At 29.5% G+C, this 25,775-nt stretch overlaps 4 protein-coding genes across 6 annotated transcripts in view; all 4 read right to left on the bottom strand.

The window, feature by feature from the left end:
• Window positions 1-2,121: 2,121 nt before the first annotated feature.
• Window positions 2,122-12,790, bottom strand: LOC108764886 (aminopeptidase Q-like). Its single transcript, XM_018513286.1, has 11 exons — window positions 12,309-12,790; window positions 11,328-11,789; window positions 10,745-10,940; window positions 9,896-10,046; window positions 9,402-9,483; window positions 7,880-8,244; window positions 7,248-7,528; window positions 4,076-4,251; window positions 3,180-3,494; window positions 3,020-3,089; window positions 2,122-2,292 (listed from the first exon to the last, which is right to left on the bottom strand). Exons 1-11 carry the CDS (start codon window positions 12,770-12,772, stop codon window positions 2,122-2,124), a joined length of 2,733 nt encoding a protein of 910 aa, XP_018368788.1. The 5' UTR covers window positions 12,773-12,790.
• A 2,902-nt stretch (window positions 12,791-15,692) lies between these two features.
• LOC108764891 (mpv17-like protein) lies at window positions 15,693-17,839 on the bottom strand. Of its 2 annotated transcripts, none has more exons than XM_018513291.1 (5): window positions 17,621-17,839; window positions 17,412-17,498; window positions 16,419-16,690; window positions 16,150-16,281; window positions 15,693-16,074 (listed from the first exon to the last, which is right to left on the bottom strand). In XM_018513291.1, exons 3-5 carry the CDS (start codon window positions 16,674-16,676, stop codon window positions 15,829-15,831), a joined length of 636 nt encoding a protein of 211 aa, XP_018368793.1. In that variant the 5' UTR covers window positions 16,677-16,690; window positions 17,412-17,498; window positions 17,621-17,839; the 3' UTR covers window positions 15,693-15,828. The 2 variants fall into 2 exon arrangements, with proteins under 2 accessions (XP_018368793.1, XP_018368792.1); XM_018513290.1 differs by having other exon boundaries at window positions 17,572-17,838.
• An 872-nt stretch (window positions 17,840-18,711) lies between these two features.
• LOC108764892 (transcription factor E2F4) lies at window positions 18,712-21,868 on the bottom strand. Of its 2 annotated transcripts, XM_018513292.1 has the most exons (7): window positions 21,697-21,868; window positions 21,240-21,349; window positions 20,748-21,018; window positions 19,927-20,147; window positions 19,558-19,667; window positions 19,418-19,465; window positions 18,712-18,911 (listed from the first exon to the last, which is right to left on the bottom strand). In XM_018513292.1, the coding sequence occupies exons 1-7, from the start codon at window positions 21,802-21,804 to the stop codon at window positions 18,805-18,807; spliced, it is 975 nt and encodes a 324-aa protein (XP_018368794.1). In that variant the 5' UTR covers window positions 21,805-21,868; the 3' UTR covers window positions 18,712-18,804. The 2 variants fall into 2 exon arrangements, with proteins under 2 accessions (XP_018368794.1, XP_018368795.1); XM_018513293.1 differs by lacking the exon at window positions 19,418-19,465.
• A 1,549-nt stretch (window positions 21,869-23,417) lies between these two features.
• The window catches only part of Taf2 (TATA-box binding protein associated factor 2), a 5,791-nt gene continuing 3,433 nt past the window's right edge, over window positions 23,418-25,775 (bottom strand). The window contains exons 11-18 of the mRNA XM_018513289.1: window positions 25,396-25,536; window positions 25,129-25,319; window positions 24,832-25,043; window positions 24,522-24,741; window positions 24,295-24,448; window positions 24,046-24,210; window positions 23,801-23,974; window positions 23,418-23,688 (exon numbers count right to left, since the gene is read on the bottom strand). Coding sequence (XP_018368791.1) covers window positions 23,434-23,688; window positions 23,801-23,974; window positions 24,046-24,210; window positions 24,295-24,448; window positions 24,522-24,741; window positions 24,832-25,043; window positions 25,129-25,319; window positions 25,396-25,536 — 1,512 coding nt within the window. The 3' untranslated portion in view covers window positions 23,418-23,433. The remainder of the gene's footprint in view (window positions 23,689-23,800; window positions 23,975-24,045; window positions 24,211-24,294; window positions 24,449-24,521; window positions 24,742-24,831; window positions 25,044-25,128; window positions 25,320-25,395; window positions 25,537-25,775) is intronic.

Genomic DNA, 25,775 nt, shown 5'->3' with positions numbered 1-25,775 from the left:
CTGGAAAAAATGTATCGACTTAAAAGGAGACTATGTGGAAAAATAAAATTGAATTTGACCGAAAAATTACTTGTTTCTATGTTAGGCTCAAAACTTTTCAGACGACCCCCGTATGTATTGTATAATTTTATAAAACTTCTTTTTCCGGGCGCTTAAGTAATTTTAGTTCCTAATATTTAGTAATTGGCGACTAAAAAACCTCATAGAAAAAGAATGGCAAACTGATGACGTGACGCCGATCTTCTTTGACTGGTTCCGAGCACTAAAGCTCTATAGAGTCTATTATGAATGTAGGAATATACAAGTTAGAGAAGAAAAATAATTTGTAACATGACGAATTTTTTCTGCATCCATAATAAACTCTACAGAGCTTTGGTGCTTGGGATCAATCGGAGTAATTTTTTTCTTAGGACGAAGTCGAGAAAAGTGAAAAATATTATGTATGTATGTGTGCAGATAAAAAATTTTCATCTTTTACGTTTCCATCTTAGGGGAAAAATTACATGAGTGACCTCTTGAAGAGACAGCGTCACGTGACCAGTTTGCCACACTGTTCCTATCAATAATCCATCGCGATGACGTACGTACAATTACAATTTTCATTATCCAAATCCAAACATTTTAGTACCTACATATGTAAGTAGTAGATTTATATAAAATAAAATTAGTCTATACGCAGCTTGTTGTTTTCGATTTTTCATCATCGAAACATACTTTTATGTATTAAAACAAACAAATAAAATTTGTTTTTTTAATTAAAAAAACAAATCTTTTCTTCCTTTTTTTTAAGTACCTAAAAAGTACCTAATTTTTGGGATACTTTTTTCTTGTATCGGTATCTATACTTAGGTAATTATGAAAAAATGTATCTGTATTTATATCTAAATACTTTTTTCACACAATACTTATACCTATAACTAGATACCTTTTAAACGGTATCCAACACTGATCAGCACCGTTGCGATTGATATCTTGCATCTCTGAAATCTGAAGATCCCTGACTATATATGTATATATTATCAGTCTGTGATATGTTAAAGAAATAGCCATATGTTCAAAGGTATCGCAATACAAAATACTCAAACTTTAAACTGTGAATATTTTATTCTCTCTTTCTCTCTCTCTCTCTCTCTCTCTCTCTCTCTCTCTCGGTAACGGACATATTGCAACATATAGAGTATACTCATACAAACAATTGGATCTTGAGTAAATAATTAGGAAAATAAGATGTTTTTGAGAATTAAGCTTTTTGCAGAGAAACTAAATAATAATAATAATAAGTTAATAAATGTTAAAAGTAATATAATAAGCAAAATATGTTGAGAAATAGAACCAATAAGAATAAATCTACTAATTAAATAAGAGAAATATCTGTTTTTGGTGGAAGCGGATCTTACATTTTCTTCTTTCGAGAAATTAATTTATTTAAAGTGGGCGAAAATTTGTAATACATAAAATAAAGATGTGTATGTTAAGGATAATATAAAATTTTGGAGAAAAAAAATTTATACAGAAGTATAATTTTATTTTACATAATAACCGTTTAAATAAAGCTACTTTTATTACAATCAGCTTATTTTTATAAAATATTGTCATTATTTCAAATTTCCTAAATTAAGTAACTATACATATTGTAATAATAATAATGTTATAAAAATTTAAAAATCACAGTTAACATAAACAATATCATTATATAATATTTATGAAGTATTATATATTTATCAGTTAAGATAATGTAGTCGCATGTGCCCTGTATCGAATGTAATAAATTAGAGTTATGCTTATAAAAATATTTTATAACCGACTTCAGAGAACATATATTATTATATATTATACAAATAATTTGTCAAAATTGCAGAAAATTAATGTCATAGAAAATTCTATTTATTAATAGCTTCCCTATCTATTAATAAAATACTAAATATTATATAATTTATTAATAGCTTCCCTATCTATTAATAAAATACTAAATATTATATAATTTTGAACAATATTAAAAATAATAAAAAATAGATAAAAAATCATTTACGAAATGGTAATAATAAATAAAATAATATATTTTTCAAAAGTTGATATAGGTAAATGTATGATTCGTATCATACATACACATTTCGTGTTTTTTTAAATATCCGGATCAATAGTGTCGTAAGGTGTATATGTTGAATAAAATCTTCTTTTAAAAGTGTCTATTAATTCCCTAATAGAATTTTTACGATTTTTTATCGATTCTTGAATTGTAGACGAACTATCTGGATCTAACTGATTAATAATACCTTCTGAGAATTTTTTCACCTAAAACAGGATATAGTTTGAGATGTTAATAATTAGCAATTCATTCTTATGTAAAAATTTAATAAAATATGATTTTTAATTTAACATAATTTTAACAAATAAGTATATAATGTGTACAAATAGTATATTTAAGTCGTAAGGTCTTGCGCACAATAGAAGGAATAAGGAATTAAGAATAAAGATTAAACGATTTTAACCTATCAGAAATCGGATACATCAGAATACACGGATTCTGATAGGTTGAAATCATTTATTCTTTATTCCTAATTCCTTATTCCTTCTATTGTGCGCAGGACCTTAGCTTCGTTAGTATTTGTACGTCCTAAAGAAATTGTCTTTTATTTACGAAAGATATATGTAAACATTCCCATAAATCGAATAAATTATTAAACTAAGATACCTAAGACGATTTTCTTGCAAATTTTTTGGATTTTTTTTTAGATTATCGGTTTAATATTAATTTGTGAATTACAAGAATTCTGTTTATATTTTAAAGTACGTGTTATTCACGTATTATTCAATTTTACAATGTAATTTTACTCAAAAATATAAAAATAGAGTCTAAAAATGCAACTATAATTAATTATTAATATTAATTTAGTTAGGTAAAATAATTTACAGTTTCATACAAACAACGGTTTTCATTTGAAGCGCGCCATAGCTAAAATATTATTGATAGAGTTAATAGGTAGTTAAATATGTGAATCTAGTATTATATAAAATTTACCTTGTCAATTTGTTCGACAGAATAAACATTTGAAAGAATCAATTTTATGATTACATTTATAGTAAGTGATCTACAAAAAATATATTTATAATTAAGAAATTTTTATAATGAAGGAAACAGAGTTAAGTATAAGAGTACATATTTAGAAAAGTTATATTACTTGGGTTTTATGATTTCAAAATTTTTTAATACATAATCAAGGATCAAATCGTTGCGCGCATGATTCTCAATAATATACATAAAGGCAAGAGAATGCTCCTTATCATGAAATACTGAAGTGTTAAATGCTGTAATATTTAAATAGTTGATGATGATATCGGGATTTTCAGCGCAACTCAAACTTTTCAATAATTTTTTTTGATATTTTTCTGTTTTATATTTTTTTTTGAGATATAATTTCAACATTTTATCCCAAATAGTCTTATTGGCTGTCATCAAACCAGAACAGTACACAAATTTTTGCCATTGTGGAACTCTAAAACACATGTTTGTTAAGAAAAGATTTCATGTGTATAGCCGACTTTCTATTTTATTCAATATTCGTATTTTTATGTTCTACATTTTTTATTAAGCAACCTTAATTACTTTTAAAATTAAATTCCCTTTCTGCGCAAATTTCTCATTCTATAAATTTTATATGATACTACCGCGATCAAATAATGATCATACTGAAGAAATTAATGAAATTATTGACATTGATAATATAATATTGGTTGTTAATTTATTATATACTTTCACTTATACGCAACAATAATATATTTATTCTATGTGCATTGCATCATTAGAATAAGAATGAGGATTGAGGAAAAAAAGTAAGGAGAATATTTGATCTCAACGATTTAAAAAAACACAGAATCGGCTATCTACATGTGCGCACGTACACATACACAAATACAATTTATATTCCACGCCGGCATTTTATATTTAAAAAATTCAATAAAATATGTTTTTTATACCTAAAGACTAGTACTTTCATTAGTGCAAAACCCCATATTAAAAAAAATTTTTTTGAGTTCACAGTAAGCCTTTGAAATAAGGCTCAGTTTTGCAGGTTACAAGGTGATATTAGCCCTTAATTTAACAGCGGCCACTGCTTTGCATCTCACGTGACCGAAAATACATGCAAATTTTAAAACATCTACCCTTGTCACTACTGTGAGATCGTCATCACGAGGATTTTCTTCATATCCTATCTTCAGAAGTAGTCTGTCGAAGAGATCTATCATACGCAACTATAATAGAAATTATGAAATATTGTATTGATTTTATAATGATTTATTGATATTTATGTTCATATTCATATGTATTATTAGTATTATTAGTATTATTAGTGTTAATATTTTATTAATACATTCACATTACATGAGTAACAAGTGAACTTGTTTTAATTTATAATATATTAATACCTATATATATGTAATTTGAAAACCAAATTCCAACAATTATCAATGTTAATAGATTTATTTAAATGTACAAGATATCACGGTAATTGGAAAGAAAGTGCTACAACAATTTATTGCAATTCCAGCGAAATTTCTTATTAGTTTTAACAGAATTCTATACTCTATAATTATTTTAATAGACTTCCGGCTGCTACTTTTTCAATATTGATATTTTAATATAAAAAATACAGAACTTTTTTTTATTTAAATATAAGGAATTGTAGAACTATAAAAAATGCTACTAGAACTATTATTATTTTTTTTTATTAATAGAATGTCGTGTTAATTTAACACAAATCCGAATAAATTTGGAATGTGAAGTTAGTATGCCATTGTATCAATATAAAAAGAGTAATGATAGCGTTCTAGTGGCACTTTTATAGAAATGCGGTTAATTTGTAGTAAGAAAGAAAATTAAAATATCCTTAATATATAGGGAAAACCGGAGCACCATGGGTCATCGATTGTTTAACGTAATCTAGAATGTTTAAATTAATACTACTAGTACAATACGACTGTTACTTCGTTACCCATACTTTTTATCTAGGTGGCAGTGATTAAATTTCATTGTATCGAAAAGCATCGATCATTAATGGTTTTCGTGGTGCAATATAGTAACTTTTTAACCGCATAAAATGTTTTAATGTAGTTTTAGTATAGTTAATATAGTTTTTGTAGTAAAAGATACGCGTATGAAGATAAGGTGCAAGTTTCTGCGCATCTTTTCTCAACTTATTACGTTACAAGTAATAATCAAACATTTATTTTTCATAGTTTTCTATTAAATGTATAATTAGACGTTATAGTTGGGGTACCATGGGTCATACATTATTCACCGAGAGAAAGGATTTTGTTAATTTAGCAAGCCACCAATACCTTTAACCACGTCTATTAAGCTGGCACAGCCACTTCAGCACAATCAAACGAGACCTATACCACATTTTTTGCTATTTTTTGCTAATTTTTTGCTCTCCCGATTTTTTACTCCAGCCAATTCGCTAAAACCCATGGCTGCACTAGCTTAAGATTAAAGTTAGCACAGCCACAAAGAAAAAAAGCAGCAAATGAAAAATCAAGTACATATTCTTGAAGGGCTATTTTTTGCTAATTTTTTGCTCTATTCCCGATTATTTTGCTCACTGTTTAAGTCGAAAAATTCAACCAAGAGTGTGGCTGTGCTGGCTCGCGCACAAGAGTAAAGTACCTTAAAGCAATTAATTGCTCAGCTCATTTTGGTGTCAAAATGTTTGTAGAATTAATTGCTCTAAGAATATCGCAAATTGGAATTTTTTGCTTACTGTTTAAGTCGAAAAATTCGACCAATAGTGTGACTGTGCTGGCAAGAGTAAAGTACCTTAAAGCAATTAATTGCTCAGCTCATTTTGGTGTCAAAATGTTTATAAATTTAATTGCTCTACCTTGGTAAGAATATCGCAAATCGGAATTTTTTGCTCACTGTTTAAGTCGAAAAATTAGCCACACTCTTGGTGGAATTTTTCGACTTAAACAGTGAGCAAAAAATTCCGATTTGCTATATTCTTAGAGCAATTAATTCTTAAAAGAAAAACACATAGTTGTTTATTTAAAAAATTACCATTTTGCATACATATTTTTTTAAAACAACGATATGTTTTCTTTACACTAACTGATTCATCTCATTATTCTGTTCATAAAAGTATTAAGGTACGATTATCAAAAAAAAAAGTTAATAGTTTACGAGTTATTTAATATTTTATGTTAATATGCGCCAGAATAAAGTGTAAAATATCTTGTAAACTATTGGTTTTTTGATATTACTACCTTAATACTTTTATATGCAGAATAATTAGAGGAATCATATTGTGTAAAAAAAATCATACAATTCCATTTAAAAAAGTTGAGGTGACTTTTATATCTTTTTGATGCCTCCACCTAGAAAAAAACCAACATGACCAAAATACGTCCCCCTCAAAACCCCTTCCACTTTCATTTGAAACATTTTTTTATATCATCAAAAATAAGCGAGATATTCAAGATGTTCGATTTAAGTGGACCATCCTGTATATAATATTATTGAGAAGTATTGCGTTGTAACAACGCGTTACTTTTGTGTGCTTTTTTTTGGTAACGATTTGGTAACGCCGTTACTTTTTTTTATTAATAACGAAAAAGTAACATCGTTACATTTTTAATAACGAATAACGAAATTGACCCCGTTACTCTTGTATCATTACTTTTTTATAAGTCACGGCTCTCACGAACAATAAGATTATAAGTATTAAATAAACAAAAAACTTTTTGCCTAGTTTTTTTTTGTTTCATTCACTATCCTCGCTTTAGCATAAGAATACTAAAAACTAAAATATTTATTATATAATAAAATACCATAGAATTAAACATTATGTAAAATATTAATGAAAGATTCAATATGTAATGTTCAATGTCCAAGATAAAATATTAGGTGTTAAACTTAATTCCTGCTGTTTTTCGTCTCCAAAATTGATTTGTTTCGAAGGGAAATACCTTAATCAAAGTATTATTAATAAAGTATTATTAATTAGTAATAAAGTAGAAAATGGAGGAAATTACTTTGATTAAGGTATACATTCATCTTCTCTTCGAAACAAATCAATTTTGCAGATGAAAAACGGCAGGAATTAAGTTTAACATCTAATAGTTACGAGGTAATAATTCATTATTTGACATTACGAAGAATATGTAAATGTAGAACTGGCTAAAGTATAAAGAGAGTCAAATTGTAATAGATATTAGAAATATTCATCTTTATGAAAAATATTATTATCTACCTTAACATTTTCCGATCCTGGTAGTAAAAGAGTTTTCTTTATTCGCGTTATAATTCGGAAGAGTGGATACCATGCCACATAATCTGTTTCTAGCGATAAGTAACTTATAATATTAATAAATAGATATCCACTTATTTCTTTATTTTCTTCCATCATAAAGAAAAATGCATCATTAATGATTTGAGCACGATTAAAGACGTGTATATTCTTGTATTTTTTACTGTGTAAGTAATTTGAAATTTTATACCAATTTCTGATGTCGTAATTAACGCGATAATATCCTGTAACATCATCCATTATATTTACTATTAAGTCTTCAAGTAAAAATTTATTATTATATTTAAAAATATTGATATTATACCTTTTTTATAACAAAGAAATATTATACATATATATACTTATTACTCATATTAGAAAATAGTATAAAAGTTATAGATTAAAAATGATTTTATATTAATAATTAAGTCAAGTTTTAAATAATTTAAGCATATAAATCACCTTTAAGCTTTTATAAATATAAAAATACATATAAAGCTGAATAGCCATATTAAATTTTTGTCATAAATTCTTCTGTCATTGGCGAAAATAAAATAAAATAAAGAAGCAGAAAAGATTTGTTAATCCGTACTTACCATTTTGTTGTAAATTGACAATGATCCAGTCATCTGAATTAATTGTAAAGCTTATATTTTTATCTGGTCGTAACCAATATCTGGGCATAGTATTAGAGAAATTCGAATTAGACTGCGTAGTGAAAGTCACGGGAATCCACCATTTATTGGTGATGGTTTCATTAAATCTCTGGAAACATTTTTGGGATATTGTTACTTCACCAGTTTCATAATTTTTTATCACGTTTACTATAGGATAACGGTCTTGATTCATCCAAGTATCCATGACTTCTTTTATTTTGTAATCTCCGTGCGGGACATCAGATTCATCTAGAGCCCTTTGCATGGCGCTCCATAAATCGTCCGGATTAGTCGAGTTAAATTGGCTAAATTTGAAAAATGATTTGTCAAAGGCATATATACGTCAAGGAATATATATTTACTATTAAAGGATCTACGTGAATATTTAATCTAATTTATAGATATGCATGTAAAAACTTATATTTTAAATTTCTATATGTATCTATAAATTAAATTAAACATTCATGTAAATTAAATTAAACAGAATAATATATCATATGAATACTCAACATCACATTGCTATTTAATTATAAAACCACATACTTTATTTTTTCTTTAATTATAATTTAATTTAAGTTAGTTCTAAGTGTTATATTTTTTAACTTAGAACTAATTCAAATTAAATTATAAATTAAATAAAAAATAAAGTATGCGGTTTTATAATTAAATAATAGTGTGATGTTGAGTATTTATATATTATTCTATGTAAATTATCTATAAATCTATACAGGATGTACCAGACGGAGGAGCCGGCACGTACATATTCCTCATGAAAAAGTAAATCGAAAATGTTAATAGCAAAATTTTAAGGCATCAATAGTTTTCAAACTGATGGTGAGCATTTGAAAATAACCAATCACAGGGCATGAAATTCGCGCCGTCAGGGGCGGCGCAACTAAGCGGTCGGCCGCGCGAACGCTTTGACGGACGTATCACTCAACGGCACGGTACCGAACGAGTATTGCAAAGTTTTGTGAAATTTCTATATTAACTATTTGCTATTTTTGAGACATAAAAATTTTTAAATAAAATTAATAATTAATTAAAAAAATATATATATATAAATATTAATATAAATTATAATTTAAACGCTTGGTATGTTTTAAACAATGACAAAATAAATATAGTAATATTAACTATCGCGCGGCCGACCGCTTAGTTGCGCCGTCCCTGACGGCGCGAATTTCATGCCCTGTGGTTGGTTATTTTCAAATGCTCACCGTTTGAAAACTATTGATATCTTAAAATTTTGCTATTAACATTTTCGATTTACTTTTTCATGAGGAATATGTACGTGCCGGTTCCTCTGGTAAATCTGATACACCCTGTATATATGTTGCTGACGATATATTATTTTAAGATAATTATTTTATAAGCTAAATATGAGGAATATTATTATATTTATGACACTTAATATTGTGCTATATAATAATAGTATTACGCTATATTATTTAATACTTACTACGTAGCCAAATACTTGATAAGACCCTTTTGAAATACCTCAGCGGTAATTGTACTGTATAACATGCGTAATAAAACTGGTGCTACAAAATAAACATCATTAAATATGTATTAATAATACATTTAATGCAGCCATATATTTATAATACACATGAGTTATAATACATATACAATGTAAATACCGGAAAAAAATGTTTTATATAAAATTATATATCATTTTATATAACTGTATATAAATGGACATATTTTCATGTTTATATAATTATATATAAAACATTTTTTCCTGGGTATGTATAGTGTTCACAAGAAAAATTTATTTGCTATCCAGTCAGAAATGATAATAGAATCGACATCGATTCGATATCGATTCCATTATCATTTCTGACTGGATATTAGTCTTTATTTTATCTGTTTCTTTATACTACGTACATTAAGGAATCTATGAATAATATTTTAATCATATTTACATAGTCCTATACTATAAATTCTATATACCTTTTACATAAACTTCATAAGAAAACAGCGATCTATCCTCAAGAGTATTATTAAGTTTCAATGTCACAGGCTTCATTGAGCCAATATCTTTAAAAAGACTATATTGATTAAACCCCATTATTAAAAAATCAATCTGAAAATCTGCAACAAACTGCAAAAGAAGTTCTATAATGTGATCCAATATTAAAAATTCGAATCAGAGCTAAAAACTGATTGATTTGTTGCTTCTAAAGACTTTTCTATTTTACTTTTGTAACACCTTAATTATATTACCTTTCGTGTCAAATATTTCCCAAGAGAAAAGCATAAATAGTTTGAATATTTAAAAAAAAAATATTGGAAATTATTCAATATAAAAACAAAATTAATAATATAAACACAAAATACTGAAGTTTATTATTTTATTAAATATTGTGAATATGGCATGCCATATTTACACAATCGTAATTAAGAACGCTTTATTCTCTGCAGAGAATTTTCAAATTCTAATAAAACTATTACAGCGTTCTTAATTACGATTCCTGAATATAAATATAGTATTCAAATATAAAAAATTAAAAATAGCAGATCTCTTTAATACGACAAATACAAAAAAAACTATGTATCTTTAGATTCTAATAAAAATTTTTATTAAAATGTTTTACAATTGTAAATTGTACAAGAAACGTATCATCTTTTTATGACTTTATATTAAACACGTGCTCTCTTTCTTTCAGTTCCATATTTTTATAAAAATTTCATATTTAATTGTATTTAATATTGATATAATTATTTTAAGTTTAGATTATAATGTATTAAAAAAATTTTTTTTGTTAAGGGCAACTATGCATGTGTAATATATTGAATAACCTTGGATAAATTATCGATGATCAACGTTTGGATGAACATAACAAGTCCCTCTTTTAACCACTGATAGGACCACCAAGATGGAGTAACCAAATTGCCAAACCATTGATGTGTAATTTCATGTGCTACTATCATCGCTGTTCCTGTTGCCTTATACCTTGGTTGTTTGGTAACATCATAGAGAATTCCTGATTCTTGACTGAAAGACAGAACGTAACATAATAAATTATATAAAATATATCTTCGATAAATATGCAGTCTAATGTGTGTAATATCGCTGTGACCCTTTGACAATATCATACTCTAACAGCACAGACCTCCACGCGACGTCCATAGGACGTTCAGGGGACATCCCCAAAATATATACCGTATAATAAAGTGTGTTATTAGGGTAGTGATCATAATTTATGTAACTTATATTATGAGTCTATTGTAATGTGAATGTGACATTTGTTACTGTAAAAGTGTGCATTTTTGAAGTATTTATGAAAATGCATATGTTTTAAATTACTAAAGTTTGAATGCTAAGAGAAACAATGGCTGACTTTGATAGTTTAATTAATTTCTTTTTAATTATTTGTACTACCTATAAATGATAAGTCCCCAATTTTCCATGCCGTGAATCGGAAAATTCGGTATTATGACGTGATCCATTTTCGGTACTTTTTCGGAACTATTGGTATATTCAATTAAAAGCGGCGTAATTCTTTGAGCAACAATAAGCGCTAATTTTGTTTGTGATACCAAAGACGAGTTACACCAAATATTAATGGTTTCGTTCATTTTGGTGTTGGAAACACGGATGAAATCAGATATAGGAATTATAACAATCGCCACAAGATAAGTGGACATTATAGGAGTAGTGTTGAAGTGTGTTAGCATTAAGCCATTTATTTCTAATTGCTCTCGTATTGGCATATTTGACAATACCCTATATTTCTGATGATGCATTACAGATATGTTAAAGGTGGCTTTTAAGGCTGGCTCATCCCAACATGGAAACATTCGTCTGGCTCCATTCGGCTCGAAATGCGTTGCAGCCATCCACCTACAATTTAATAAAATATCTTAAATTTCGGTAAATTTATTACTTATGTCACATAACGTAAGAATTTAGAAAATACTAGTATTTATTATATATTATAGGATAGAGAGAGAAGAGAGAACCCAGAGGCGAACCGGATCACAGAACGAATTGGTTATTAAGTATAATAATTGTTATATGTTTAAACAATGATTTAATCGAGCCTTACATGTAATGATAACGATGATAAAAGCAAAAAAATTGTAAATAATATTTAAAATTACATTTATAATTACTAGACTGCGGAAGTTTATGCAAAATACTTAACTGAACGTTTTGCATAAAATGCATATTTTGCAATTTTGTAAATTTACAGATGGCAATCTCAATCTTTTTACTTCACTTTTTAATAACTCTTTAACGAACAACGATTGACTGCTAAAACTGTCCGATAGTTAATATTCAGTTAAATATTTTGCATAAAGTTCCGCAGTCTAATAATTACATTATAAAAATATTTTTAATATTTTAATATTTACTTACATTTTGTTTCCTTCTTTATTTGTATACGGAAATTTCATGAAACCATTTTGTATAAAACCAACTTCAGATAGATTACCAGCAAATTTTAAGTTAAGAATGTAAAAACCGGGTGATAATGTATTTTCGAAATTAAGTATTAAAATATTTGTTACATTATCATGAGTATGTTCCATCGGTTTATAAACTGTACCCTTGTCATTAATCAAGGTTGTCGCCCTTTCATTTATTTCTAATTCTCTCGAGTGTAAGCTTATATTTTGCGATGCATAATAAATTACGATTTTGACATTGGATTCGCCGTGAAAAGTAGAACTGTCTTCCTCGAGATACGGTGTCAGTTTGATGTTATAGTGAATTGGTACCGTGTTGACGGATAAACGACGTATAATTTCAAAATTACCATTGATGCAAAAACTCATAGCTAATATTAAGCTAATATTTAATAACAACTTTAAGAATTCCATGTCGATCCTTGATTGTTTCATGTATCTATGATTTTTTGTTGGTTTATAAATTAAAATTTTAAAAAAGAAACAAATGATAATGCAGTCCAAATTGTAACTAATTTTTATATAAAGATAAAAAAATGAGAAAGAATAATTTTAATTACTTTTATTAAGATAATCATACATAAAATCTAGTTTGGGAAAATTACGAATTTCTTAATTCTTTTTTCTATTATATATTGAGTATATTTTAATGCACTCGAAATTAATTAATCTTATGTTATTCTTACAATAATAAAACGGGCACATAGAGTCAAGTGAGGTAGTTAGAGCGCAAAAATCTTTATTCTAGATGTTCTTCTTATAATAAACAAACATTAAATTCTCTATATGCCCGTTTTATTGTTGTAATTAACTTTAAGTTTAAAGAGTCTAAAACTATTTTTAATTTCGATTATGTTATTCTTATTTTCATAGAAATTAAGAAATAAGATAAAAGATCAATCTAAAAGATTAAATTAATTTAATTTAATTTAATTTTTAATTTTAGGCATGTAAGTATAAGCGTGTATATATTTAGCTGTATAGACTATAGATTAAACGTAATATCAGTTTTAGAAATTCCATGTTCACTTTTGAGATACCTGCATGAAAGTTTTTATCTTTTATTTCAAAGATATTAAGAAATATATTAATAAATTGTATATGAAAAAGTCATCACAATTTAATATAATTTCTTAAATATAAAGAAAGAAAAAATATAGTTTCAACAGCTGAAATAAAGATATATTATTGGGATATTAATATTTAATTATTAATATTTTATTTTTATATGAAATTATTTCCTTATCGCTTATTTTTAAAAAGGTTTTTAATTTCTATTTTGATATAAATATAAAAAAAATATTTTTACTAATTTTATTTTACTATAATTGTTGGACAGAACTGGACAGAACTAAATAGAAAATGATATGAATCTATTTTTTTTTAATTTTCAAGAAAAATGATTTTTACAGGATTATAGAAGACGTTTATTTATATTCACTGTTTTTATTTACTGTTTAAATTTGAAAATTACCGAGACCATTACGAAAAATTATTTAAGCGAATTATTAATTATTAAAACAAAATTTGAAATTAAAATGAAATTAAAAATTTGTAATATTTTTATTTAACGAGAATACTAATTTACATTTAACGTTAACTCCCTAAAGTAATCTTGAATTTTAAAGAGCTCGTTTTAATCTAACTAAAATTTTTGAATATAAAACTCGGTGTTGTTACTTTAAAATAATATTGACTGATATATTTTTCAGTTGAACTTCTCGTCTTTGTATCAAATATGGTACAAATATGCTAAAAATAAAAATACGTAAACAATAAGAATCTTATTCGACCGTTCATGTGAATATACAACCAATAGGAAATAAAGTTCATAACGATCGAAGCTGAATCTTAGATGCTTAAATATAAATTCGGTGTGAATTTATGTAACTACGAATCTATAACTGTGCGCAAAAAGAGTTTTAATAAAAGAAAGTGACCACACGATAACTCTGCAAAAAATGACTAAGAGGGAATTAAACTGTGTTCATTTCATATGTTCCTCTGAATCATTTTGTTCGATAAAATTATCGATAAAATGTTCTTCTATAATTTTGTACGTTATTATCTACGTTTTTTAAAAATAATCTATTTAAATATTTTACTTTCAGTGATGTTTACCTTGTGTGCGATGCGTTATCCTAATAAAATTACCATTGAATTGTACTTTCTTATATAACTACAATTAAGTTGGTCAGAGCGATTATCAGAATCATTACAAATATATTGGTGCAATAGCGAATTGTCTTGTCGTCTCGAGAGAGTACCCTGAACTGATTATTGAGCATGTTCGTCAGATACCATCAAAAGGACGGTAATGTTGTGTAAGCAACATATTTTTGTTTTATTTTCCTTATTTGAATTGTACATAAGCGTTCTAATAGAAACATGCTTGTTTACGGAATCTCTTTCACTGAGCGTACTTACTTAATTGTTGTGAGGATTTGTTTAAATAGATTTTCTCTTTTTCGAAATCTCCAAATATACTCGTATGTACGACTGCATCCTCTCAATCATATATATTAACAATTATAAAACTTAATTACTTCTTTCGATATTATATTATCCAATTTATAACAGTTTACATAATATTTTATATATCTTATATTATCTATATGAAAAAAATTCGTGTAAATTTAACATAAATATTTTATGTTATCTTGAAATATACAGTACTCTGGTTTAAATTTTAAGGGGATGCTAAGTATATTAATTAAGTGCATTAAGTAAGTTTTAACTTTTTTTAGTATAAAATACACTGCACCACCTCCTAATTTTGCGTCTATTTTAATCTTATAAAATGATTTTTTATTTTTTATTCTGTTCAGTCAATTCGGAGATTTTTATACGACTGTAATGTCGATAATTTGGTCGGTAAATAGAGTTTAAATCTTCACTAAAAAAGAGTTTGTATCTCCGCTAAGAGGATTTAAACCTTTATTATAATAGTAAAAACGTTTTTTTTTCGTGAAATTCCTGGTGATTGGTAATATAATATTTGTATTATTTTTAATGTATCGTAGGGAATATAAAAAAAAATTGTTTTAGAGAAACACAAGATTCGAAATATTCAATAAATTTTATTTTGTATATTTTTTAATATCATACTAATAATACACACATGTGTTTGTGTGTAAAGCATATATATATATATATAAAATATATGTATATATATGTATCAACAATTGGTGTTCTAATTATATTGTCAATTACGTCATTTTCACTTAAAAAATTTAGAGATGTACTTTCAATTCTTTTTTTAAGTTTCAGTATTATCAATACACATTATTCATAATAATACATTATAATAATATAAACATATTCCTGCAAATGTAGGTAATAGTTTTGTACTGTGAATATCACAGATAATCATATTATGTGAATTGCATCATAAGGTATAAATATTGCTTCCAATTGCGCAAGTATGTACAAATAAATTAATCTAACGGCATGTCAGTTTCCTAAAATTTTTATCGTAGTAGAGGAATTTGCATATGATTGGCTCTTTCGTTGGTTTGCGCTTTACTTTCTGATATTATCTTGGGATTAACATTGGTAATATTAATCGGCTCCTTTTGCTTGGCTTCAAGAGATTTCATATATGCAAGGAAACACGTCCAGATCAAACTGCATATACTGACGTATACTACACGATTTCGCTCTGGAATTAGGATGAAATTGACGGTTTGAAGAATTGGCCATACGCAAATAGCAATCTAAAAAGAAAAAATAATCTTGTATTAATCCACTTAATTTTGGACTTGAGAATACATCTATCGAGGATATGATACCTTGTATGTTGGCCAAAATTTAATTTTGACCTCGTCAATGCATTCCGAAACTGGCTTTAATTCAAGAAGACTCATGCCAAAGAAGAAGGAACACATAGCTGCAGGACCGTATGTAACTTGTTCAATCAAAGCCTGTGATTATTATTCAATTATTTCATTGTTAGTTAATGCTTATTGAGCTATTTTTTATTTCCGTGAATAAATTAATTTACCGTACAACAATATTGAATAACATAAACACATTATTCAATTTTCATTAATGTGCACACCTTAGTGATTGCAGATTTTAAATCCGCTTTTGGCCAGAAGTGAGATGCGCATTTCAGCCAGCAGTATAGTGTAGGCGCTACATAAAGACCACCATATAGACTGAATCGCACAGCTTCCATGTAATTAAATTCTTCTTTGCCCATTATCTTCTGTTGCAAAAAATTTCCAGCTGGCCATATAATCGAGTAGGACGCCATGCCTCGAACAATAGGATACTTCTGCGAGATCTCACGGAATTTTACGAATATGATCCTCATTTTCGGTGCTTAGGCTGCAAAAATGTAAATAAATATTTGAAATTACTATTTTTACTATATTCATAAGAAATTATAAAATCAATATTACATTATTGAGGTATATACTGTATGATAGCTAATTCTAAATAAACTTTAATTTTCAAACGGGCCCTATGGACCCGGAAAGGGGACAGACATTATCGACTGTCAATACGAAAATATTTATATAATTTTTATACAAAATATTATTTAAACTCATATTTTATTATTATTTATACAAACATTTTAAATACTCATAACGCAACACTCAATACATAGCTACAGAAATTTATTAAAATTTCAATAATCATACAGATTTCTAAAGTTCATAGATCTTTATATCTTATTAAAATCAAATCAAAATTCGATAAAAAAAAATTAAAAAATTAATTTTTAAACAGTGCACTAAAATTATGTATTCAGTAATCTGAATGCATTTCAGAAAGATCGCATTGTTTAATTTGGAAAAAATAGTAGTTTTCGAAATTAATATTATACAAGTAATTTTAGAGCATTATCAGTATAACCACTCTCTTGTTTTATAAATCTTCAATTAAATCTTGATCAACTTAAATTGACGAGTTCAGCCGGTAGAATTAGAGCAAAACTTCAAGCTATATAATTCATCATTCCTGATCATTCCTCATGATGCAAGTAGGCTACTTCGTTATCTCTAATCTTTCATGTCACAAACAAAAGATATTTCCATTTACGTACCGTAAGTTCGTTGAATTACTTGATAAATTAATCGTAGATCAATTTAATCGGAGTTTGATCGAAATCATCAGTTCATCTATAGCGTGGCTGTAAACAATTGATTTATTTTTAAAAAATTCCAATATAACGCTAGAGTTCCACAACTTTCATGATGCATTACGTCATAATTGTCGTCCCATGAGGCATGGGGTCGTGCTATAATCAGTTACCTTCCGTGGCGTCACAGGGGAACGGACGTAGAGGTACCGAATGGTGCGACGCTCCTTGGAGAACGCTGCGTTCGATTTTGACAGGCTGCGTGCGTATGCGTCGCCGAACTTGATGGACCGTTGCATCTGGAGATCTCGCGTGATTCTCGCTATGACATGACTTGGACGACTGATCAGACTGACTGCAAATGCCCCCACCCCCTACGTTGACGGAACACGTGTTGACGACAGCTGGCGATGACGAAATCAGTCGATCCATTCTTATCTGTCCTTGGTATACGTCATCCGTCGATACAGGCACTTTTTCGTTGAATCACGTTGCACAATTATTCGGTCGCTTATTGCGTAGCTTTCTGGTAATACAGAGCTCGGGAGGAGTCGATAATATTGGTATCCCACAATAGTGGGTGTATGCATATATAATCATAAAAAACGAAAATGTCGAGTTTTTGCAGTCGTATATTCAGACAATATAATCGGATATGAGAGCTGTATCATAAAATACAATTGACTTGATCTTGCAATAAAGATATACTGTACATAAATATAAACTAGAACTATGCGTTGCTAGTAGTAAAGATCCGAATTAATAAAATATTTAAAAATTTCAAATGAGCGCGTACAAATACGTTAAAATACATTCATTCTAATCACGTTGCCTTTTATAGAATACATCAGGGATATGTGCATGTAAGTTCTTACAAAAATCCAATATTTAAAGGCTTGCTTCATAACATCGTGCATTGCAATATATAGAAAATTTTATTCATTTTGATTGTACGCATTCATCAGTGTCTTTTTTTAAATGGACATTTATTGCAAAGAACAATTATATATTGTCATTGAACAATGTTTATGAAGCAAACATGAAGCCAAAAAGCTACAAGGATAATCTCTCTAAATCTTTATAAAAAATCTTTAAAACTTCGAGTTAGTCTTAGTAATGTACCAAATAAACAGCGGTCAGAACAGGTTGTAAATCTTCACAATACCTCGTACTAGTTTTCCGTACTTTTAATAATAAAAAAATACTGTATATTCTCAATGATCGTGATCCATTAATTTCCCTAAAATTATATGCACAAATTCTCCTCAATGATTTTATCAGATTCTTCTCATCAACTTTGAATGCTGTTGGCACAGTCTCCATTTCGCATATTGAAGCTACGTCAACTCAACACTCATTATGTCGTAATGTCGAATAAATCACAAACACCTTCGTTCTCACTAAGATTGAAATGGTAATCTTTTTCCCCAGGGGGTGGACTTAATCTCATTAATGGTCCACAAACTGCAAATGAAATTCATATAAACATATTATACAACATGATTGACTGTTAAGGTATGTATAAAAGAAATATAAAGGCAGTATTTATAACCCGATCTCTTAAATTCAAGATTGCTTCAAGTTTGATTATGGATAGTCTCAATTTTAATCTATAATTTGGGCCTTTTTTGGCATAAGCAAAATTTCACTTTCAAATTTATCTTTAAAATAAAGAAGAGCAGAGTCTAGTTTCTCCTCTTGAATATTATGTAACATCGATTTAATAATGTAACAGAAATGTTGAAAAATAACCCTAAATCTTTCTATATTTTTTGAGAGTCTAAAATAGTAAAAACAATTTGAATTGAACCAAAAAGACCCAGATTGCAGATAGAAGAAATAAAAGTAAGATTGCAGACAACAGAAAGTTAAGATTCCATTCAGCAAAGGAAATGACCGTACAGTCTCGTACTTAAGACAATTTTGAATAATTAATCAAATTATGAATAACGGTCCAAGATTCGACTTACAGTCAGAATACAATTGATCAAGAAACTCCAAATCTCTTTGGACAATATCTATAATTAAAAATAATTAAAAACATAACTTAAAAACTTTACATTATAATAAATATAACAAATAAATGCAAATTAAGATAAAATAAATTTACCTGCGGTGCTTATGTCACGTAAAACTATCTTAGCTTCTATTAATTCCGAATCTTCTTCTTCTTCATCATCAGTTAATACCGGATCTGGTTTAGTACTGTTTTTTGGTGGCCTAATGTTGAAATAAATTAAATGTATTTCAATATAATCATAATCTTGAGAAATACATAAAAGTATAAATATATATAAAAGTGTGCATTTTGTACCAAATGAATAGTTCAAACTTGATAACTATTCATCCCCTTTACAAAATTATTTGGCAATTGCCAATTATACTATTTGCTCTGTGCAGATCAGGAATATTATTTTATTATTCCTGACACGATTAGAGCATATATAGACTTATATGTCCTTTTTATATTGCTGCTTACCTTCCAACTTTCCTCTTTGGTTTAACAGTAACTTCCTCTTTCTTCTCATCTTCATTTCCACGCTTTGTACCCTTTATTATTTCTTCTCGTAATCTCATTTCTAACACTTTATTATCGTAAGTTTTAGCTAGTTCAGGTTGGACCATATACACTTTAATTTCTCCCAAAGTACTTTTCAGAGTCATGTTATAATTTATCACTGTATCCTCTTGCATGACAGTCTGTCAAACGTAAAAAAATAAGAATATGAAAGATAAATATATATCAATATAATTTGTATCAAATATTTTCTAGACATGGAATATTGGGTAACTCAGGTTTAAAGCAATTAAGCAACAGATCTGGATTTGATTCCTAGATTTGTTGTTTGTCACTTCTTGAAAACTGAAACTTCCAAAAATAATATCACAATCAATAAGTTAAAAACAAGTCTAATCCTCTAGGTTAATGTTTTTTTCACAAAAATTGCAATTATAATGTAATAAAATCAGTTTGGAAGCTTAAGGCTGCAGTCCACTTGCTTCTTCCAAATGCTCTGAACATTATGCTCTAAACGCTACGCTCTGATTGGTCCATTACCACCCCTGGTCCAGCCACCCCACCTTCCAAGATGAGACAGTTGGAGCGAAGCGGGAGCAAAAACAATGACATATTGATAACGTAATCAGAGTTGCTAGGAGTGTTCCGAAAGATCAAATGGACCAGTCATGTCAGTGCTACAAATGCTCTGTAGTGTTTGAAGCGCTAAGTGAACCACAGCCTAAGTCTACCAGGGACTGCAATAAAGTAAGCAAAAATTTTCTAAATATCCGTTCGAATACCTTCAAGACATTTGGTACTGTTATTTCCATGTCTGGAGGACCCTGTATTCCTAATACAAATTGATCCACAAAGTTTTCTTTAACGTCTTCGTACGTGATATATGCATATTTCTTATTTATATTATCATCCTTTATATTCTTTATGCTTTGCTGAATCCATCGGGTATGGGTATCCAACAGCTGTTCGTGATCCTCCAATTTGCTGATCTCTTCCTTTAGGTCTGTTAGTTTCTCGCCGACTTCTTGTGTATTGCAGCCAGGTCCTGCACCCCTTTGAATACACATTCACAAAGTAATAGCGCATGTCACAAAAAAGAGATAGTAGCGTTAGAGTGGGTTACCTTTGTACGTTTTTGTCATATGACAAATTTTTCAAGCCTGTTAATCGACTATACAGTAGAGAGATTCGAGAATCTCTCTGTCCTGCAGCCTTTGTCATAGGACAAAAACGGATAAATGAAATATCCTTAAAAACAAAGGAGTAGCACTTACTTCCATTGAATGCTGTTCTTGCTCTTCTTCTCTATAAGACCAATACCCTCAAGCACGTTAGTAATGTCATAGATGCGCCGTTTCTGTCGTACCTCCAGAAGGTCCGCAGCCTGTAAAGTTCATGAGCTGTCAGTCATGTTGTAGATTAGCAGCTTCGGTTAATCATAGAGGCGCCCTATTAAGAGTTCTGAAATTCTTATAGGTTAAGGTAGGATCGCGTGTTAATGACATTGCAATGCTATCGGCTTGTCGACCATACCAAGCATCGGCCAGTGGCTCTGCGGCAAAGGGCGGTAACGGCCGCGTAACCGAGGAACGTCCGGGCATACGGACACGATTCCCTTGACGCGCACTTCTTTCAAAATTCCCGCAACCCATGTATGACGTGTACAGCCGCGGTTACTTAACCTAGTAAGGTTAACTTTTTCGGAGCCATCACCAGATCCCGAGTACTCACGACTTTCAAATCCAGCACGCCGTCCTTCGCTTTCTGGAGCAAAGACACGAAACGAGTAGTCAGCAATCCCAGCGACTTCTCGAATCGGCTCTGTTGATTATCTGCCATTATCTCGGTCGTTGCGAAAATTTTCAAAACTTGCTAGTCCCTTCGAAATTGCCGCAACGCCACGGACGCCATCCTATCGAGCGCCTAACGGCTATTCAAATATGAGCGCGTGTCTACTGTTGGTAACGAATTAAACGAAATTTCAAATATCTCATAAATCGCAGCAGTTGTAGGCTGCGTTCGGGGAGTGCGCTATCAACGCTGTTTGTGTCATATGTTACTATCCTTGTTTTATGTTTAATGGACGATGAATATAAAATGACACAAATAGCGCTAATAGCGTCTCCCCAACCAGAAACATCAGAGAAAACCCTAATGGCCTAAAGCCTTGTGTCCACGATGCTAGAAATCGGTCCGAATCTCAGAGAAAAAAAATTAACAAATCACATTTGAATAATTTGATCACATGACCATTGCGATTGGTCAATTCTTTCCTCATCCGAGGTCTCGGACCGATTTTTAAAGCCTTGTGTCCACGATGCTAGAAATCGGTCCGAGATCTCGGACAGAGAAAAAATTAACAAATCACATTTGAACAATTTGATCATATGACTATTACGATTGGTCAATTTTTTCTTCATCCGAGATCTTGGCCGATTTCTAGCATCGTGGACACAAGGCTTAACATCGTAAACACAAGGCTTTAAGTTTTGAATAGATCCACACTTTAAATAGGACGCATTTATCGGCACGGTTTAATGAGTATTTTTTTTAATGCGAATATGTTCATTCTAATGATGGGGCTTGCTCTGAATAAATATATACCCATGAAAGCAAGCGGATAAAAAATTCGAGTATAATAAAAAAAAAATTGTATTACTTATTCAGGATTTACGCTTGCAGTAATGTCTAATTAACTAAGGAGAATTTATTTTTTTTTATATAATTAGAAAAAAATTATAATCATTTAATCTTTATTATCGCGTATTACCTGCGGTGTATCAATATAATCTGTTTTTTATATTTATATTTAATAAAATACGCTTATTAATGTTATCTTTATTACTATATACATTTGCAATATGTTTATAAAATATTTATAAAATAAATATATTTATAAATATTTTGTATATATATATATGAATGCGAGTGTGATGTAGCAGACAGTGCACTGGTCTGATATACTAGAGCATATTAGAGATCCCGGGTTCGATCCTCAGCAGAACCGAAAAATTTTCATAACTCGTTTCATTCCTCTCGGAAGGCAATGGCAAACCACCGAGTAGTATACTTGCCCAGGAAACCTTCCTACCAAAAATTGCCGTTCGGAATCGGTGTTTAAACTGTAGGTCTCCATATACGTTGTGTGATCAATGTGCGTGCAAAGGTATATGAGAGGGAGACGCTTATGTGCTGAGATAACATATGGCATTTGAAGAAGAAGATATATATATCTACATATGTATATATATATAATATTTATAAATGTATGCACTATATGTTTATATAAAGAATAAATTTACATTTTATTGCTTTTTGATTACTTATAAAAATTGTTATATAAAATATAAACAACGATGAAAATAAAATTAAATATGTGTGCATCAATCCTATTCTAAGGAACATTTCATACATTATTGATGCACACATATTTAATTTTATTTTCATCGTTGTTTACATTTTTATTATTTAAATTAACAGAAGTTCATTGGTGACAGTTGGCTCTGGGCTTTGACTAGAACTTGCAGAGCTGAGAGTTTCATCTTTAATTTTTAAAGTGGATGAATCCTTGTCCTTGCTTTTATCTTTTTCCTTTTCCTTATCCTTATCTTTACTTTTATCTTTATCCTTATCTTTTTTCTCTTTATCTTTGTTATGTTTGTGATCATGCTTATGCTTATGTTTGTGTTTGTGCTTTTTCTTATCCTTCTTTTTCTTTTTGTTCTGCAAGAACAGCGAATGCACATTATAAATTTAATATATTTGACATTTATAATATCACAAAAATGATTGATGTACAAAGATATTTATCTATTTCTTGAAAAATTTTATGTACCTTGTTGCTGGAATCACTTTTTGGCTTATGCTCTTCTGAATCTTTTTTAAACATTCCAGGTTCAAAACCTACAGGACCAGGAGTTCCCATGATACCAGGAAGTGACGCAGAATTGTCGCTGTAATACTCGGATTTTACTTTTCCTTCACCAGGTACTGGAATTCCCCGTTCATCCTGTTAAAACACAGTATATAACCAATTTATTCAACAGTAAAAGAAAAAGGATATAAAATCATTTTTCATACATTGTTTGATTTTTGTCGTTTTTGTTCTGGACCATGTTCCACTGGATTTGATGAACCTGGAGGATCTCTGTTTGGAGATAGTTTCCTCTTGTTACCAACAGGTAAGTTCTCGATTGATTCTTCGATTGATTCGTGTTTCACATGTTGTACCGGTGCAACTTTCACCTGAGTAGAATACCAGGATTTAGACATTGTCATTAAAAAAAATGTTTTACAATTTAAACAGACTTTATTATAAGTAAGTTTTACTTCACGTTCTGGACTTGGTGGTCCAGCTTTCTTAGGCTTCATGATTGTTGCGATTTCGGGAATAGGAAGGCAAAATGGGACTCTTACGCCGTATAAACTATAGTACAAATCCACCAAATCGCAACGCAACTTTGCATCATGCGACAGCATGCCGCTATAAATAAAATTATATACGTTAATAATACGAAAAAATTAATTTTACAAGAAAGATTAAAAAATTGTCATACTTAATTAAATTCCATATACGGTCAACTAGATCTGGTTTATCCAAGCGATGTTTATGAGCTCTCTCGAATGGTGGATTTTCTACCATTAATCGTACGAGTCTATGACGTATACCAGGATGTGGATCCATTTCCGCCATATCTAATAAGAATTCTAAGTCTTCCCATTTGCCGTCCACGCGAGTAAAATCAACCAATGCTTCTAAAGCTGCTATTCGAATGTCTAAAAAATATTAATTGATCATTAAGAATTTTGGCAATTCAGAATATAGATATTGATAATATTTTCGAAGTCTAGAGCAATCTAGAGTACCTATAAATTGTCCATATGCTGCATATGCTCTGAATAGATGAGGATTGCTTGGAAGATGACCAAATTTTTGAAGAATACGTATAACTTTAAGACAAGCTACGCTAACGGTATATTTATAACAGGGTAATAATTTCTCTAAGTTTAAATTTCTTGTGACTTCTTCTAAAATAGCCTTCGTGTCGATTGATAGAGATTCTGCTGTAATAGCCGTTCTGTAATGATACATTAAGAAATTTATCTACTTGTTAGATTATTATCTATCTATAATTTATATAAATAAAAATCAGATGTTTATACCCTTGTTGTACACTGATAACCGGTGTAACAGTTGCACCAAGAGCTTCGATTAGTGCGGCCCTGTAATAATTGTCGGAATACCTATTCTTGCTGTTATCGTTATACTTAAAAAGATCCATTAAAAAGGCCAATACTTCCGGTGGGCAAATACCATGGGCATTACGTAATCCTGCCATTGCAACTGGTATAGTCTACACAGATATACAAAAGTTCAGAAAAAAAATACTAAATAATTCTGATACAACGTAAATACATGTTCATCCATACCTTTTGTAGAAAGTAATGTTGAAAATTCGAGAAATTATTCTGTTTAATAATCCGCCGGCACGACGCCGATCCAAACAATTTTCTAAATATCGCCAACATTGCTGGTGGACCTGACCAAGTTGCTACCATTGCGTTTCCTACCTGTATGTATATATATTTGTAAAATTTGATTAAATATTATACAGAGTGTGAGCGTGGTGTAGCAGACAGTGCGCTGGTCTACTATATTAGAGATCTCGGATTCGATTTCTGATAGAACCGAAAATTTTCATATGTTTGTAACTCCTCTCAGAAAGCAATGGCAAACCACCAAGTAGTATACTACTTGCCCAGGAAACCTCCTTATCACGGAATAAGTGTTTAAACTGTAAGTCCCCCCC

This window comes from Trachymyrmex cornetzi, unplaced genomic scaffold, assembly GCF_001594075.2.
Source record: "Trachymyrmex cornetzi isolate Tcor2-1 unplaced genomic scaffold, Tcor1.1 scaffold461, whole genome shotgun sequence".
Taxonomy (NCBI): domain Eukaryota; kingdom Metazoa; phylum Arthropoda; class Insecta; order Hymenoptera; family Formicidae; genus Trachymyrmex; species Trachymyrmex cornetzi.
The sequence above is the reverse complement of the archived record's forward strand: the minus strand, read 5'-3'. Positions and strand labels throughout refer to the sequence as shown.